The sequence below is a fragment of the Xyrauchen texanus genome, chromosome 43 (assembly GCF_025860055.1).
Source record: "Xyrauchen texanus isolate HMW12.3.18 chromosome 43, RBS_HiC_50CHRs, whole genome shotgun sequence".
Lineage (NCBI taxonomy): Eukaryota > Metazoa > Chordata > Actinopteri > Cypriniformes > Catostomidae > Xyrauchen > Xyrauchen texanus.
In genome coordinates this window covers 18,539,038-18,553,411 of record NC_068318.1, presented here as the reverse complement: position 1 = coordinate 18,553,411, position 14,374 = coordinate 18,539,038, and the positions used below count along the sequence as shown (strand labels likewise).

Genomic DNA, 14,374 nt, shown 5'->3' with positions numbered 1-14,374 from the left:
CACACACACACACACACTAGTATATATATATATATATATATATATATATATATATATATTTGAGAGAATATATTTATATAATGTTATATACTGTGTACACAGTATATAAGCAGTATATTGTTTGGAGACTTGCAAAATTACTATATGCATGTTAAGGAAGTTTTCCTACAGATCTTAAGTGATTGCAACAAAATTAACATACAAAATATCCTTAGAACTGTTGTGAACTTCAGAAACAAAAACATAAAGCCTATGTATAATATAAACATAAATATTACAAGAAATTAAAATGAACACTATTAGATTATTTGCAAAACAAAACACAGCTTTGTATTCAATACTGTTGAATTCATAAACAACTGGTTGTTTATGCAAGAAATGGCATCTATAATGACTTGTTTAAAAATGCATGTGTGCATGGTTGAAATCCTTACACAGTATACGTTAAACATTTGCACAAGACCTACTTTGGACTTGCAAAAGATAGAGCACCAAAAGTCCTTCCGTACTCATTTTGTTTGTTTTTTTTGTTTGTTTTTTTTTTTTTTTTTTTAATCAAAGAAATAGATATTGATTCAAAAAAGACCATGGTGTGTATATTGCATTTTATGTACATTATAAACTATTTAGAAGCACAAGCAAATTTTGCATGACAATCAAACAGCACAGCAAAGTGAGAGATAAAAGTAAAAAGCTGAATTTCAAATGAGATTTTACAGCATGTCCTATTGTAATGTATTTGAGACTAATGTGACTCCTCAGATTGACCCATCATAAGCCATATCCTAACAAGCAACAGGTGAACTACTGTACTATTATTCATTTGAAGGATCTGAAATTATTTTAAATTGGCTCAGACTCCTGGTAAGGCAGGGAGCACAAAACTCTGGGCGGATTTCTCCCTCCAATTTGTTTCACATTCTCTGTCCTTCATCATGGCACAGAAGCTTATCTATAATTTATGTGAATTAGCACCCCAGAGAATCCAATCTGCAGCCCAGGGGCACCTGAATGAAGTTTGAAAGAGCAGCAGTGCTCATTTGCACTGCAGAAAGTGCCAATGTGTGAACATTTCTTTATGCATGCAAAATCCACAACTGTGGAGGTGACCTTACATTACACCACTGCACAGAGAAAGCAAATTGTTGAAAAGTTGATGGGAGACAGGACTTGTCAATGTTTATTTTCTTAGTAGCTGATAAAATAAGCTAATGAATTGTTTGCCAATGTGAATATTCCAGACTTGAAGGAAAATTGTATTGCATTTTTCTTAAGAGAAAGAAACCCTACTGATCTCAAACGTGTCTTCAGAAGAGATTTCAATTATCAAATTTCTTCTAAAACTGAATTATCTGAATTATTCTTTACTCTTACTGTATGTCAGCAACTGATTTTTTTATTTTTATTTCTCTTAATGGAGAACTTTATGAGAAAAGTTGATATTTTTCACATTTCTTATTAGAAACTATGTCTCAGTTACCATTCACTTTCATTGTATGGTGAGAAAATAAATTAACAATGAAAGTGAATGGTGAACAACACAAGGGTGATAAATTATACAGGATTTCGTTTTTGAGTCAACTAGCCCTGTAAAGCTTTACACCGAGCAGTTATTTTTGTTTAGGAGGTGTACTGTTAACACTCCAACACTAGAGGTAGATCTACACACAGGGTTAAATTCATGGGTGGAAAGAGTACTGAAAAATCATACTCAAGTAGATGTACTGTTACTTCCCAAAAAATGTAGTGTGAGTAGAGTAAAGGTAGCTGTCCTAAAAACTACTCAATTAAGAGTAAAAGAGAAGTTCATTTAAAAGTACTCATTAGTGAGTATTGAGTACTGAGTTGCAAAACCTATGTGGTGAGAAACAGATCAATATTTAATTCCTTTTTACAAATTCTCCTCCCTGCTCAGTCAATCTCCACTTTAACATTCACTTTCTTCTTGTGTTTTTGGTGATTCACTTTCTTCAAGCATAAATCCACCTACTGGGCAGAGAGAACAATTTCTAGCAAAAATAGACTTAAATATTTATCTGTTTCTCACCCACACCTATCATATCAATTCTGAAGTCATGGATTAAACCACTGGAGTTGTATGTTTTACTTTTATGCTGCTTTTATGTGCTTTTTGGAGCATCAAAATGATGGCACCCCTTCACTTACATCGAATGGACCTACAGAGCTGAGATATTCTTCTAAAAATCTTAATTTGTGTTCTGAAGAAAGAAAGTCATAGACAGATGGCATGAGGGTGAGTAAATGATAACATAATTTTAATTTGTGTGTGAATTATTTCTTTAAGTAGCACATGGGGGGCCACATTGTCCTCCTTTTGAGATACAATGTTCCACATTAATTTAGTTCTTGTATCTTTTAAGCCCAGAAATAGCATTCTCATTCTAATGCATGATGCACAATTTTTCACAAAGTTTGTGACTGGTGGAATGTTCTGCCTGAAGTATTGCTCTGTAAATCTTTATAAAGCTAATCATAATTAGAAATAATTTTTTATCATTTCTACTTTCCTGGTCATTTATTATACCAATTAACACACTCTCTACATCAGGGGGTCAGTATTATTAAATGTTAAACTATAAATGTTATTATAGAAAATGTCACCGTTTTATTCTATTGCATTAATCATTTTAAAACTACTCAAGCCTGTCAATCAAAGAGCAGGCAGCTACAGACGTCAGGAAATAAAAAGTAAATCTTTTATATTTCATCTAGATCAACTAACCAGTGGTGCTCTTGCTATTGATGTAGAACATAGGCTAAATATAGAAAACTACTCAAAAGTTTGATCGATGACATCTCTCTTTTGTACGATAAACATCTAGATCATTTTATTGCCCAGCCCTATTGATAACATTGCATTAATCTCTCACAGCAGCTCAATAATCTCAGCGATAAATAGATAGGCTACATTATAGACACACAGAATCTAGTAAGCAGAAATATGAAATTTACCTCGATATGTTTCTTCAAATTAGAGGCAGGATTAATGCTGATATCTGGCTTGAGCAAGTTAAACTCACATGACAGGATCATGCAATTGGCCTTTTTCACTGCGAAAAGACCTTCCAGGTGCGGCCGAGATGTTCAGCTGTAAACTATGCTTGAGGAATTCTCCACAGTTGGTGCTGATCTTCAGCTGCCATTCAAGTTTTTAGGTGTGATTTGATTTGAAAGGAGTCACGAGACTCTCCCTAGCCAATCATGTTGATAGATAAAAATAAAATCAGGACAGGGAAGTAGCGAACACAGATGGTGGAAAAATAGTGCAGTAAAAGTACAGTTACAGCACTTGAAATATACTAAATTAATTACAGTAACGTGAGTACTTGTGATTTGTTACTTTACACCCCTGGTTTAATTAGACATAAAAAATCACTGTAGCTCTTAAACTTGTTTCCTGATAAAAGTTTAAACTGCATCCCACTATTATTCCTTTCCTAAGTTCACTTTTCCCCCAACACACCTTTCCATGCCAGATAGAATGCTGTGAATGCAGATGAGATTCTTGGGAGCTTTTAAACTTTTTATTTGGCTTTGACTTTTCCAAAGGGCTGCCTGAGGCCTAATCCATGAGCTCCTTCTAAACCCTTTGATTCCAGATATGGACAGCAGCCCAGTGATAAAGAAACTGGCAGGAGAAAGAACAATTATAGTGTACTTGGACATTATACTTTTATCTGATTTGTTCCAGTAGCAGTGTACAGATAATAAACATCCAGTTTCTGAGGGCCAACCTGCAGAGCACCCGAAAAACTGTTGTGGTGAGTGATTAAGTTGGTTTAAATCCCTGCTAAAGCTTTAATCGTCAAGTAGAGTCACTTAAGATTAAGGTTTAATTGTAGTGTGTAAAGCATTGTTTGCATGTAAAAGGTTTAAAACTGTTATATAGTTTAAAAACTTTACAGAATATGTGCTTTTATGATTGTATGAATGATAAAATGCACCTAAAAATGTAGTGCTTTTTCACCATCGAGCTGAACAGTTCTTGTTGAACCATGCTTTTCTGTAGAGACTCTTTGGCACAGTTATGGTTTCTTATTCTACTGTACTGCGAAATCATGCTTAGAATGGACTGACTGAGCAAGTAACCAATCATTAAAGATATAGTTTACCCAAAAATGAAAATTCTGCCCTCATGTTGTTCCCAACCCGTTTTTCTCTCTTTCGTGAAACAGTAGAATGACGCACACACTCATCATTCACATCCATTGTTTGGAGAAAAAAATAAAAAGATCTGGCATGAGTAAACGGTGACTGAGGCTGTCAGTCTCCCTAACGTGTCCTGTTGAGTTCCACAGAAGAAAGGTTGTGATACGGCTTAGGAACAACATGAGGGTGAGTAAATAATTACAGAATACATTTTTTTAGGTGAACTATCCCTTTAAATTTCAATTTAGAGATAGGATTTGCTGATTTCAGGGCCTTTGCATCTCTTTTTGCTTTTATTGTAAAAGAAGGTTTGGCATGCAGGGCTCTCATGGAGTGGGCGGTTCCATAGGAAACAGGTTGATTTTACTTTTAATCCTTCTCAGTGTATGTGTCAATGTGTGTGTTTGAGACAGAGATAGAGAGGGGAGGGGTGCTATAAAGGCGGCTTCCCTGTAGCTTGCTCCCATTCCCTCTGTTTTTTGACTGGGTTTGATCTGCAGGGGATACTCCAATATGATACTCTTGTTTACTGCCACCTTTACCTTCCTGGCACTGACCTCACTGGACCAGGTGGATTGTTCAGCATATGACAAGATAGTCTCTCACAGTCGCATCAGAGCCAAGAGAGAAGGGTAAGGGTTGATTGTTTTAAAGATTCACCTTTGCTAGGAAAATTAGAAGAGATGCATGGGATCCAGTGGCAGAAATATGTAATGCATATAATTGTTTTACTTAAGTGGCAATATTTGCCCCCTAGAATTGATTTTCAGGGGCATTTCTACCTTTATGAGGGCATTTTACTAACTATACATAAACACAGCATGACGCATCAAGTTTTCAGCCAAATTAAATAATTCTTTTAAATAAATAAATAACATTTTAGCCCAGATATTATAAATATACCAAAAATATTACACTTTTGGTAGCATTTTGCCCCAAGTCTTGGTAAATGTCTGCCCTTCGTGGGAACAAAGTGGTTAGTCATGCAAAATGCTATTTTTTAGATAATGTAACATTTTTGTTTTTGCTGATAAATGTAATATTTAAGTTATACATAATCTTGTTTTGCTTCATTTATAAAGTGAAAACAGAAGTGCATGTATTTTCAACATGATCTAAAATGGTAGATTATCTATACATAAATTGACTCAAAAAGTATTTTTGTTCTGTGGTCAGTCAGTTCTTTAAAGCAATTTGTAAAAACTATAATTATCTGCCTAATTGAACACCTCTGAGTTCTAAAAGTCTGTCATGTATGCAGTTATCTACACTCAAACATTCGCCAGGGGGTTACTTCTTTCCTCCCTCTCTCTGTTCTCCAGGCCCAATATGTGTGCTTTACAACATGTCATGGGGACCAAAAAAAAGTACTTCAGCACATGCAGGAACTGGTACAAGAAATCCATCTGCGGCAAGAAGGCGTAAGTCAGCAGTGCTTTTCTCATCTCTGCTTTAGATGGGTTCCTTACCATCCTACTTACATGATCAGATCAGAGGTCAAACGTCACCGTAAAGGTTCGTGTATACTTTGTTTTTCTGCACTTCAGATCGGATTGTGCCCTGTCGACCATGTTGCCTTTAAAAGCTTGCTCTTTTGACCGCAAGCGAACATGAATGCATTGAACTTCTGTGAAATACAACTGCTTTGTTATGCTCTTTTAGTACAGTCAACGGCAGGCACAGAGAACTGTCTGCATGTTGAGAAAATCTGGGCTCAGGCCCGGTTCTACAGGGGTTCTTGAGGGTGCTAAGCATCCACAATGGCTTTGGGACCTGTTGTGCATCCACAAGATTTTAATATGCTCAGGGTTGCCAGATAATAGATTTGGAAATATATGGATATATTTTGCCTTGTGTCATCCTTAATTTGTACAATCTGGCAACCATGCATTCAAGTGCGCAAGCTTTCTCTCTCCTCTCCAAAAACAAAAAACGTAGCTCTCAATAGTGCAATATTATGCTCAAAGAAAAGTGTGATGCAGCCACTCCGTGTCCATTCGTGATGCTGCGCGTGCTGTTTAGTGCCAAGCCTGCGAGCAAATATTTTCAGTGATAAACTTTATTAAAATCCCAATAGATCTTCACATTATTCACACACGGAGGGGATACGCAAGCAAAACCAAGCAAGAGAGGGAAATGTTTGTTCTTTGTGTTATTTGTAAAATCCCTCACCTGTATGCAAATGTTAATCTGGCAGTAAATGTTTATCAGTGTCATGTAGGGGTGATAGACCCCCCCCAATAATTAAACAATGATCAATGGAAACATGTAACATGTAAACTCTTCACACTGTAACCCCCCCAACATTCAAGCCATTCTACGCCCTTGGTGTCATGCAGCATGTTTTATTCAGTCATGTGTTCAGTGGGATGCCAAACAAACTATTGATGAGACCCACATCATGACCCATGATTGAATAAACAGGTTGATAATGTTTTGAGAATAAAACAGCTTTGCCCACTTAGTGGCAAACATTAAAATAAGCTTTTAGAATCTATGATTTCTGAATATTTGACTTTACTATTAAACCAGACTCCTGATGTAGAGTGTTAAATGGAATACTTAACTGCATTGAACCCATGCGGCATGGATGTCGCTCTTTTCAGACAGCTGTTGAATCTACACATGTTGGCTTTGCAGTCCAAATAAGTGCATCGTGTTAAGGAATGCCTTTCAGTTAATATTGGCTCCGCCCCCGAGGCTCATGCTGGGGAATGAGTTGGTCAGGGTGATGCTTTTGTTCACAAGGGTGTTTTGAGTTTTGCTTCTGCCTCCATGACCAAGGATCTTGGGGCACGCGTAATATAACTCAATGTACAATAAAAATAGGTCTACGCATGAGCCTGATGGGCTTGCTGTGTAATGAAGAATAAGCCCTCATTCCATGACATTGGACTATATAAGCTTATCCATTTCTCTCCTGTTTGCCCTTTGATCAGTATCGGGATGAGTTTGCCATTGTACACGCCTTGAATATCCGACAACCAAAGTATGGTTCAGTTTCCCCCCGCAGCTTGCTGGGAAGCGAACATTAAAAATATCCCCTATCTTTCTCTATGGCCAAGTGTCTCAAAAAATTCATAACAGAATTTGATGTTCATCAAGCACCACACGTTGTCCCTCCATAAAGAATTGTGGCCATTGTGAAAAACCTACTTGCTCTCAATTGTTCGCACATTCTTCCCTGTTCTATGCTAGGCAAGATGGTTTATCTGCTATTCTCTGTTGTAAATACATTCAGAGTGACCACTTTTTATAACTGATTGAATTTGGCCTTAGTCTCCGTGACCAAATGTTTCAAGATTGAATAACAGAATTTGATGTTCATCAAGCACAAGTGTACACAAAACACAGTGAACATAAACACCACATGTTGTCCCACATAAAGAATGCTGGGGCTGTTGTGACGAACCAGTTTTCTCAATAAACATTGCCCCCAATGTTCATACACATTTCGCCATTCAAAATACTTGGGAAAAGGTTTATTCTGTCAGGGTCCCTGCTGTTGATACATTTCAACTTTAGGTGCTCATCATTTATGCATAAATACAATAAAGGTAAAACTTGATAAAATTCCCTTCAACCAGCCACAGTATTGGAGAAGTGAAGGTTCCCTCCGCTATGCCGCTGGTTCTGGAACAGTCACCAACTGAACACCAAGCATGCCATCTTGTGGTTTCAGGTCGCACTGCAGGCAAAAGCCATGCATTAATTCCTCTGTCTGCACATCTGTTAGCTTGGCAGCAGCTGAAGAGCGTTTTGAGCTGGGTACTTCGGACAATAAAGCAAGTCATTCAATTCAGGCATCATGCGTCCCTTTCTGGATTTCAGACATTTGAATATCACTTTAATGAAATGTCAATTCAGAATACTGACGCAGAAACAAATAATGTCACAAGTGCAGTGGGGGGACTGGTTTGTGACAATAGATTTGAAGGCCGCTTAAAAAAATGTGTTCCATATTCGCACAGGCATTTTCTCAGATTCCCTTTTGTGGGAAAAGCGTACTAATTTTGCATTCTTCCATTCAGACTTGCACTGGCACCATGCCTTTTCACAAAATTGTTGGATGCAACGTTGATGCCCTTAAGGCTTCAAGGCATACGCATTTTGAATGATCTCTACGACTGGTAGGTGTTAGCCCATGCGGAGACTTTGGCTGCCCAGCATTGTGATCTCGTTCTCAGCCATTTGAACAAACTAGGGCTGCATGTAAACCTAGATAAGAGTGTTCTGTTGCCAGGGCAACATACTAGTTTCTAGGAGTGGAGCTGGACTCACAAGCAATGCAGGCATGCCTGTCTCCAGCTCGCAAATCTGTCATTATGCCAGTGTTTAGCGATGTTCAGAGTGGGATGCGTTCTCCCTGTGAGAACATTTCACAGGCTTTTGGGGCTCATGTGTGCATGTGAGACCTTTTCAGCGCTGGATGAACTCCACAAAGAGACTTCAACCACTGATGCATGCGTTCCCTCTCTTCAAAGTGACGCGTGGGTGCTACCAAACTCTGTTAGCATGGAAACTGCCTTCTGAAGTCGGGTGTTCCATTGGGACAGGTGTGTCACTGCAAGGTGATAATGACAGATGCCTCCTCTACAGGTTGGGGTGCTGTATATGAGGGTTGTCCAGCCTATGGGGTTTGGATGGGCCAGTGGCAAAATTGGCACATAAACTATCTAAAGATTTTCATGGTGCTGCTGGCATTAAAGTTTTTCCTCTCAGAGATTCAGGACAGCATGTCCTCATCCGGTCGGACCACAGGATGGTGGTGTCCTACATCAGTCGCCAGGGAGGAGTGCGCTCTCATGCCATGCTGAGGCTGGCAAGTCGCATTCTTCTGTGGGCATGGGACAATGTGCTATCTCTACGAGCTGTACATGTTCCGGGCCAGTTGAATTCTGGCGAAAGTCCTGTCAAGACAGGGCTTGGTGCCCAGAGAGTGGACATTACATCCTCAGATTATGGAACAAATCAGGAGAAGGTTTGGCAGAGTGGAAAATCCAGTTCACTGCCCTGTCGGTACAATGCTTTTACAATTTGCAGGAGCCTATTGGGCCTGGGGTTGCCTCAGCAATGCTTAAAATCTATGTTGCTGCTATAGCGGCTGGAGTCTCTGTCAGTAGACATTCTCCTGTCTTTCATTTTATGTGCAAGGTATGCAGGCTTAGAACTTTTCATCCCATCTGCATTCCTTTATGGGATTTATTTGTTGTTCTGGAGCTGATAAGTTGTTAGGGGTAATCTGATTTACCGGAGCCTTTCTGTCAGCTCGAACCAGTCTTGTCATTCTCTGTTGACCTCTCTCATTATCAAGGCATTTCTGTCTGTAGAACTGCCGGTCACTGGTTGTTTTTTTGTTTTTGCCATGATTCTGAGTGAAAATCCCAGGAAATCAGTCACCAACAATCACGCCATGATCGAAATCACTGAGATCACATGTTATCCCCATTTTAATGGTTGATATACATAAACTGAAGCTCCTGACTCATATCTGCAGACAACGTGCATTGCACTGATGCTACACATTTGGCTGATTAGATAATCGTATAAATAAGTAGGTGTACAAGTGTTCCTAATAAAGTGCTCAGTAAGTTTATATAGATATGGCAAGTGAGGGAGTATTTGACAGCCCCCTCCACACACTTACAAAGCCAGGCACATCCCTACCCAGTAGTTAAAAAGGACCATATTTAGTGAGTCATGACCCTGCTGGAAAATAAAATGCAAATTAAATTAAATAGAACAGACTTCATATATGTACTATAAAATCACCTTGGGATCAATTAAAAGTAACATGTAGTTTATATAGGTGAGAAAAGAGCAGACAGTTCTAAAAAAAATGTGTTGCCTTATTTATTTGCATATGTATAATGTCTCACGAGTCACAAGATAGAGTGCTGTTGTTCTGAATATTGCGGCCTTGAAAATCTTTTAATTAATGAATAGTTCTTGTTCACTTCCATTGTTTCGGTTATGACCAACTCACTGTTGTAAACATGTGAGAACACTTTTAAATTTGTCTACTGGGAGGTCGACTCAACAGAATAAAAAATAAATGACTTCACTCCTGCTGTGATATGCACTGCCTGGCTTTTCCCTCAGTTCCCCCTGACTACATTCTGGGCAGGAGACGGTCCAGAGCTGCCCAGCTTGTTGTCTCTCTGCTGGCCATACAGTAAAAGTCAGCCCTTGTGCCTGCTGCCTCTCTCAGGGGTCCTGCTGGCTTACTTCCTTCACTGACACTGGGAACATTGTTCAATGTCAAGGGATGAACTATGTGCAGCTGGAATGTCTGTGTGTGGAAACCCTATCATGGTGAGAGATAGAGTGAGAGAATGTTTGCTGTCATACTACTATATGACAAACAGCAGCTGACAGAGCTGCATGGTAACTAAAGCCAGTGAGAAAAGACGTTATTTTTGGGTGAACTAAATGGGTAACATCTACAGACAAGATTTGGGTCATTGCCCTCTTATGTTGACTCGAATTTGTGAGGACTTGCTTTTGACGCAATACGTTTGAACCTGGGACCGTATTAGAGAAACATCCTAACTCTAGAACCTTATCTGTTTTGTAAGCACCATGGTGATTTCACAAACCAAACTTGAACTTATCAGATCTTAAATTACGTTTTCTGTAATATGGGCCCTGATGTTTTATTGACACAAAAAGTTGCATTTTGAAAGAATTGTGAAGAGAACCTAAATTATAAAAAGCCAATGCTCTTGCTGTGATATATTGATTACATTGTTGCCTTTGAATGTGTGCAGAGTGGTACTATCTTTCATAATTTAATCATCTTTGTGTATAATATATGTGTTTCTTATTTGTAGCTGTGCATATTGTGCCCAACAATTTTGTGTCTATTGGACAAAATGCACAAAAAATTCCAAATAAAAGTCCAGATGGTTGAACAAATGTGTTTGATTCAGAAAAGACACTGCAGCTGCATATATTTACAAGATAATCAGTCACATTGGGATAATATAGCATGGGATCAACATGACACTCAAAGGAATTTGAACAAAGATTTTTCTGGAACGAATATGAACCAAATGTAAATGCAATATAATTTTAAATAAGGAAATATCCTCATTTTGGAAATATCATTTATTATAACGGGTATAACAGAGGCAATTATAATCTCAATCCAGCATTTTACACAGTGATCATGACAATGTTTAATACTTTGAATCTGTTTTGTTTATTGTTTGCAGGGTGGTTTTATATGAGTGCTGCCCAGGTTATATGAAGCTAGACGGGGAGCGTGGGTGCCCTGCAGGTTTGCATTCACTAATTCCAGCATTTTATATTTACATGTTCTGAAGAAACTTTGTGTTGTGATTTTTTTATTTTATTTTGAGAAAATGTGTATCACTGCCATGATTTTCGAGAGTTCTGGGTGGTTGTTCCAAAAATCTTAAGACACATAGTTCCTAATCAAGCTGCAACAATTTGAGTTATCATTAGGGTATTATTGATAACTAAAACAGTGTGATATGAGTTATGCACTAATGTTTAATACTATTGAAAAAGGGTGAAGACCCAAGGATAAAGACCCTAATCCTAAATATGAGCAATAGTAATAGTGTTGCTTGCATTCAGAAGCACCACTTCCTAAAGGTGAGTATATTTTGGCCCCCAAATCTAAACACCAAATTTAGGTAACTTTGAGCAATATAATTAATTCCACATTTGGATGTAAACAAGTTATTAGTTATTGATATTTATTAGATTTTAAAAAAAAAAATCTTATAAAGCCACTTGTATTTACATATTTACATTCACATTTTGAATTTAATATATAAAAGAAATAAATATAATTAAAAAAACTCTTCTCCCTATTTATGTGTTATAAAGTATTTGCAATTATATGGTCATTACATAGGTATACTCCAGCAATTATTGTACATTTAAATTGAAATTCTCTTGTTTAGATTAAATGTCAGGTAATTCATTAGGAGCTCAGTGGAGGACAACGTTAGCATTTGTTCTCTAAACAAAACTCAGACCCTGCTGGCTTTGCATATACATGTGGTTAATGAACCTCAGCAACTCTTGAATTTAGACTTGACGATGACATCATGTGAAGAGGGCCTGAAAAGATGGCTGTAATTGTACCACTATGCTAAATACATTTTTATTTATATAATGTTAAAAACTGTGCTTGAGAGTAAATGTGTTTTATTTATTTTTACATTTAACCAGTGGCACCTATTGACAGTGTTTATGGCACTCTTGGTCTGGTGAACGCCAAGATCACCCAAGAGTATTCCGAGAAGTCCAAACTAAAGGAAGAAATCGAAGGAGCTGGCTCTTACACAATGTTTGCACCAAGCGATGATGCCTGGGAACTGTTAGATCCAGTGAGTCATACACTAAACCATGTTCACGTCATTTCAGCTGCAGTATTTACATGTTATGTTTACATGAGTGATCAAAGATGTGAGTATCAAGCCTTCCTTCTGAAGTTAAAGGAATAGTCCACCCCAAAATGAAAATTCTGACATCATTTACTCACCCTTATGCCATCCCAGAAGTGTATGACTTTCTTTCATCTACTGAACTCAAATGAAAAGTTTTAGAAAAATCTCTCAGATCTTTTGGTTCATACAATGCAAGTAAATGGTTGCCAAAATTTTGAAGTTCCAAAATTCTCTCAAGTCAGCATAAAACAAATCCATAAGACTCCAATGGTTAAATCAATGTCTTCGAAGAAATATGAGAGGTATGGGTGAGAAACAGATCACTTTTACATTCTTCTTCTTTTTTGTTGTCTTTGGTGATTCACGGTCTTCATGCATACCGACCCCTACTGGAAGGAAGAAGAAGTTCAAGCATAAATGGACTTAAATATTGATCTGTTTCTCACCCACACCTATCATATCACTTCTGAATAAAAGATGTTTGTTCAAAACATCTATGTTTCCTTTATGTGATTTTTGAAGCCACAAAGGTCTGATCACCATTCACTTGCATTGTATGGACCTACAGTTGTGTTCTGCAGAAGAGAGAAAGTCATACACATTTGGGATGGCATGAGGGTGAGTAAATGATGAGAGAATTTTCATTTTTGGGTGAACTATCAGTTTAAGAGAGGCCTTGGAGCACTCAATGGAACTTAATAAAAACAAGACTGAAGCTTTTTACACTAGTCTAAATATAGTTTGCACCAAGTATAAATAGCAACAAATAACATCATGTTTGCACTAAGTGTAAGTAGTGGTAGATGCTTTTCACATATAGTGTAAATAGAAGTAATTAGCTTTTTGTATTAAGGGATAATTGAAAAATTGAAAAATGAAATGTAAATGTTATAAGATCCTATTTCTTTAATGTAGAGATGGAGGGTGATAGTTGCACTGACTGGACGTATTGCACTATTTATACTTATTGTAAATAGAAAAATTGCCATTAATAACTAGATAAGTAAAGTTTGTCAAGACAAACAATAAACGTGACAAAGACTTGTCTGAAAGTTTACAGTCAATTGGTTTTAAATGTTTTACAGTAAGTGTGACGGTTATACAGATATTAAAGTAAGACAAACAGCCAGCAAGATAGCTGAATAAATAGTCAGACAGACTGTCACATAGATAGTCAGATAAGCAGACAGATGGATGGATGGATGGATGGATGGATGGATGGATGGATGGATGGATGGATGGATGCATGTGCTATGCTCTTATTTAAATGTATTTTTTCACATTTGCAGACAACTTCCCTGGTCAGCAGAGAAAACCGAGAGCTTTACAATACACTCCACTATCACATGGTCAACAAACGTCTTCTCACCAAAGACCTGAAGAATGATATGACCATTCAGTCCATGTTTAATAAGCAAGGCCTCTATATTAATCACTACTCAAATGGAGTATGTATCTCTTTTCTTCAAATTGCTTGTCAATACATAATGATCCTATATCAGCATCACAGTCCTTAAACATATCATCAAAAAGTAATTAAAAATAACTGTTTTTTTATTTTTTTACGTTTTACAGGTTGTAACTGTAAATTGTGCCAGGATCATTCACGGCAACCAGGTGGCCACTAATGGAGTTGTCCATGCCATTGATAGAGTCATCAGCGTTGTAGGCCAAACGATAAAAGATACAATCGAAACCAACAGTGAGCTCACTTCATTGAGTGTAAGTGTTATTGTCACTGTGGAACTGTAAAAAAAGTTTTATAATAAATTGCTAAA

The 14,374-nt window shown here is 37.5% G+C and overlaps 1 protein-coding gene across 1 annotated transcript in view; it reads left to right on the top strand.

The window, feature by feature from the left end:
• The first annotated feature begins 4,634 nt into the window (after positions 1 to 4,634).
• LOC127635889 (periostin-like) overlaps positions 4,635 to 14,374 on the top strand; it is a 30,172-nt gene continuing 20,432 nt past the window's right edge. The window contains exons 1-6 of the mRNA XM_052116160.1: positions 4,635 to 4,802; positions 5,493 to 5,591; positions 11,388 to 11,452; positions 12,379 to 12,536; positions 13,886 to 14,044; positions 14,172 to 14,318. Of these exons, the coding sequence (XP_051972120.1) occupies positions 4,684 to 4,802; positions 5,493 to 5,591; positions 11,388 to 11,452; positions 12,379 to 12,536; positions 13,886 to 14,044; positions 14,172 to 14,318 (747 nt within the window). The 5' untranslated portion in view covers positions 4,635 to 4,683. The remainder of the gene's footprint in view (positions 4,803 to 5,492; positions 5,592 to 11,387; positions 11,453 to 12,378; positions 12,537 to 13,885; positions 14,045 to 14,171; positions 14,319 to 14,374) is intronic.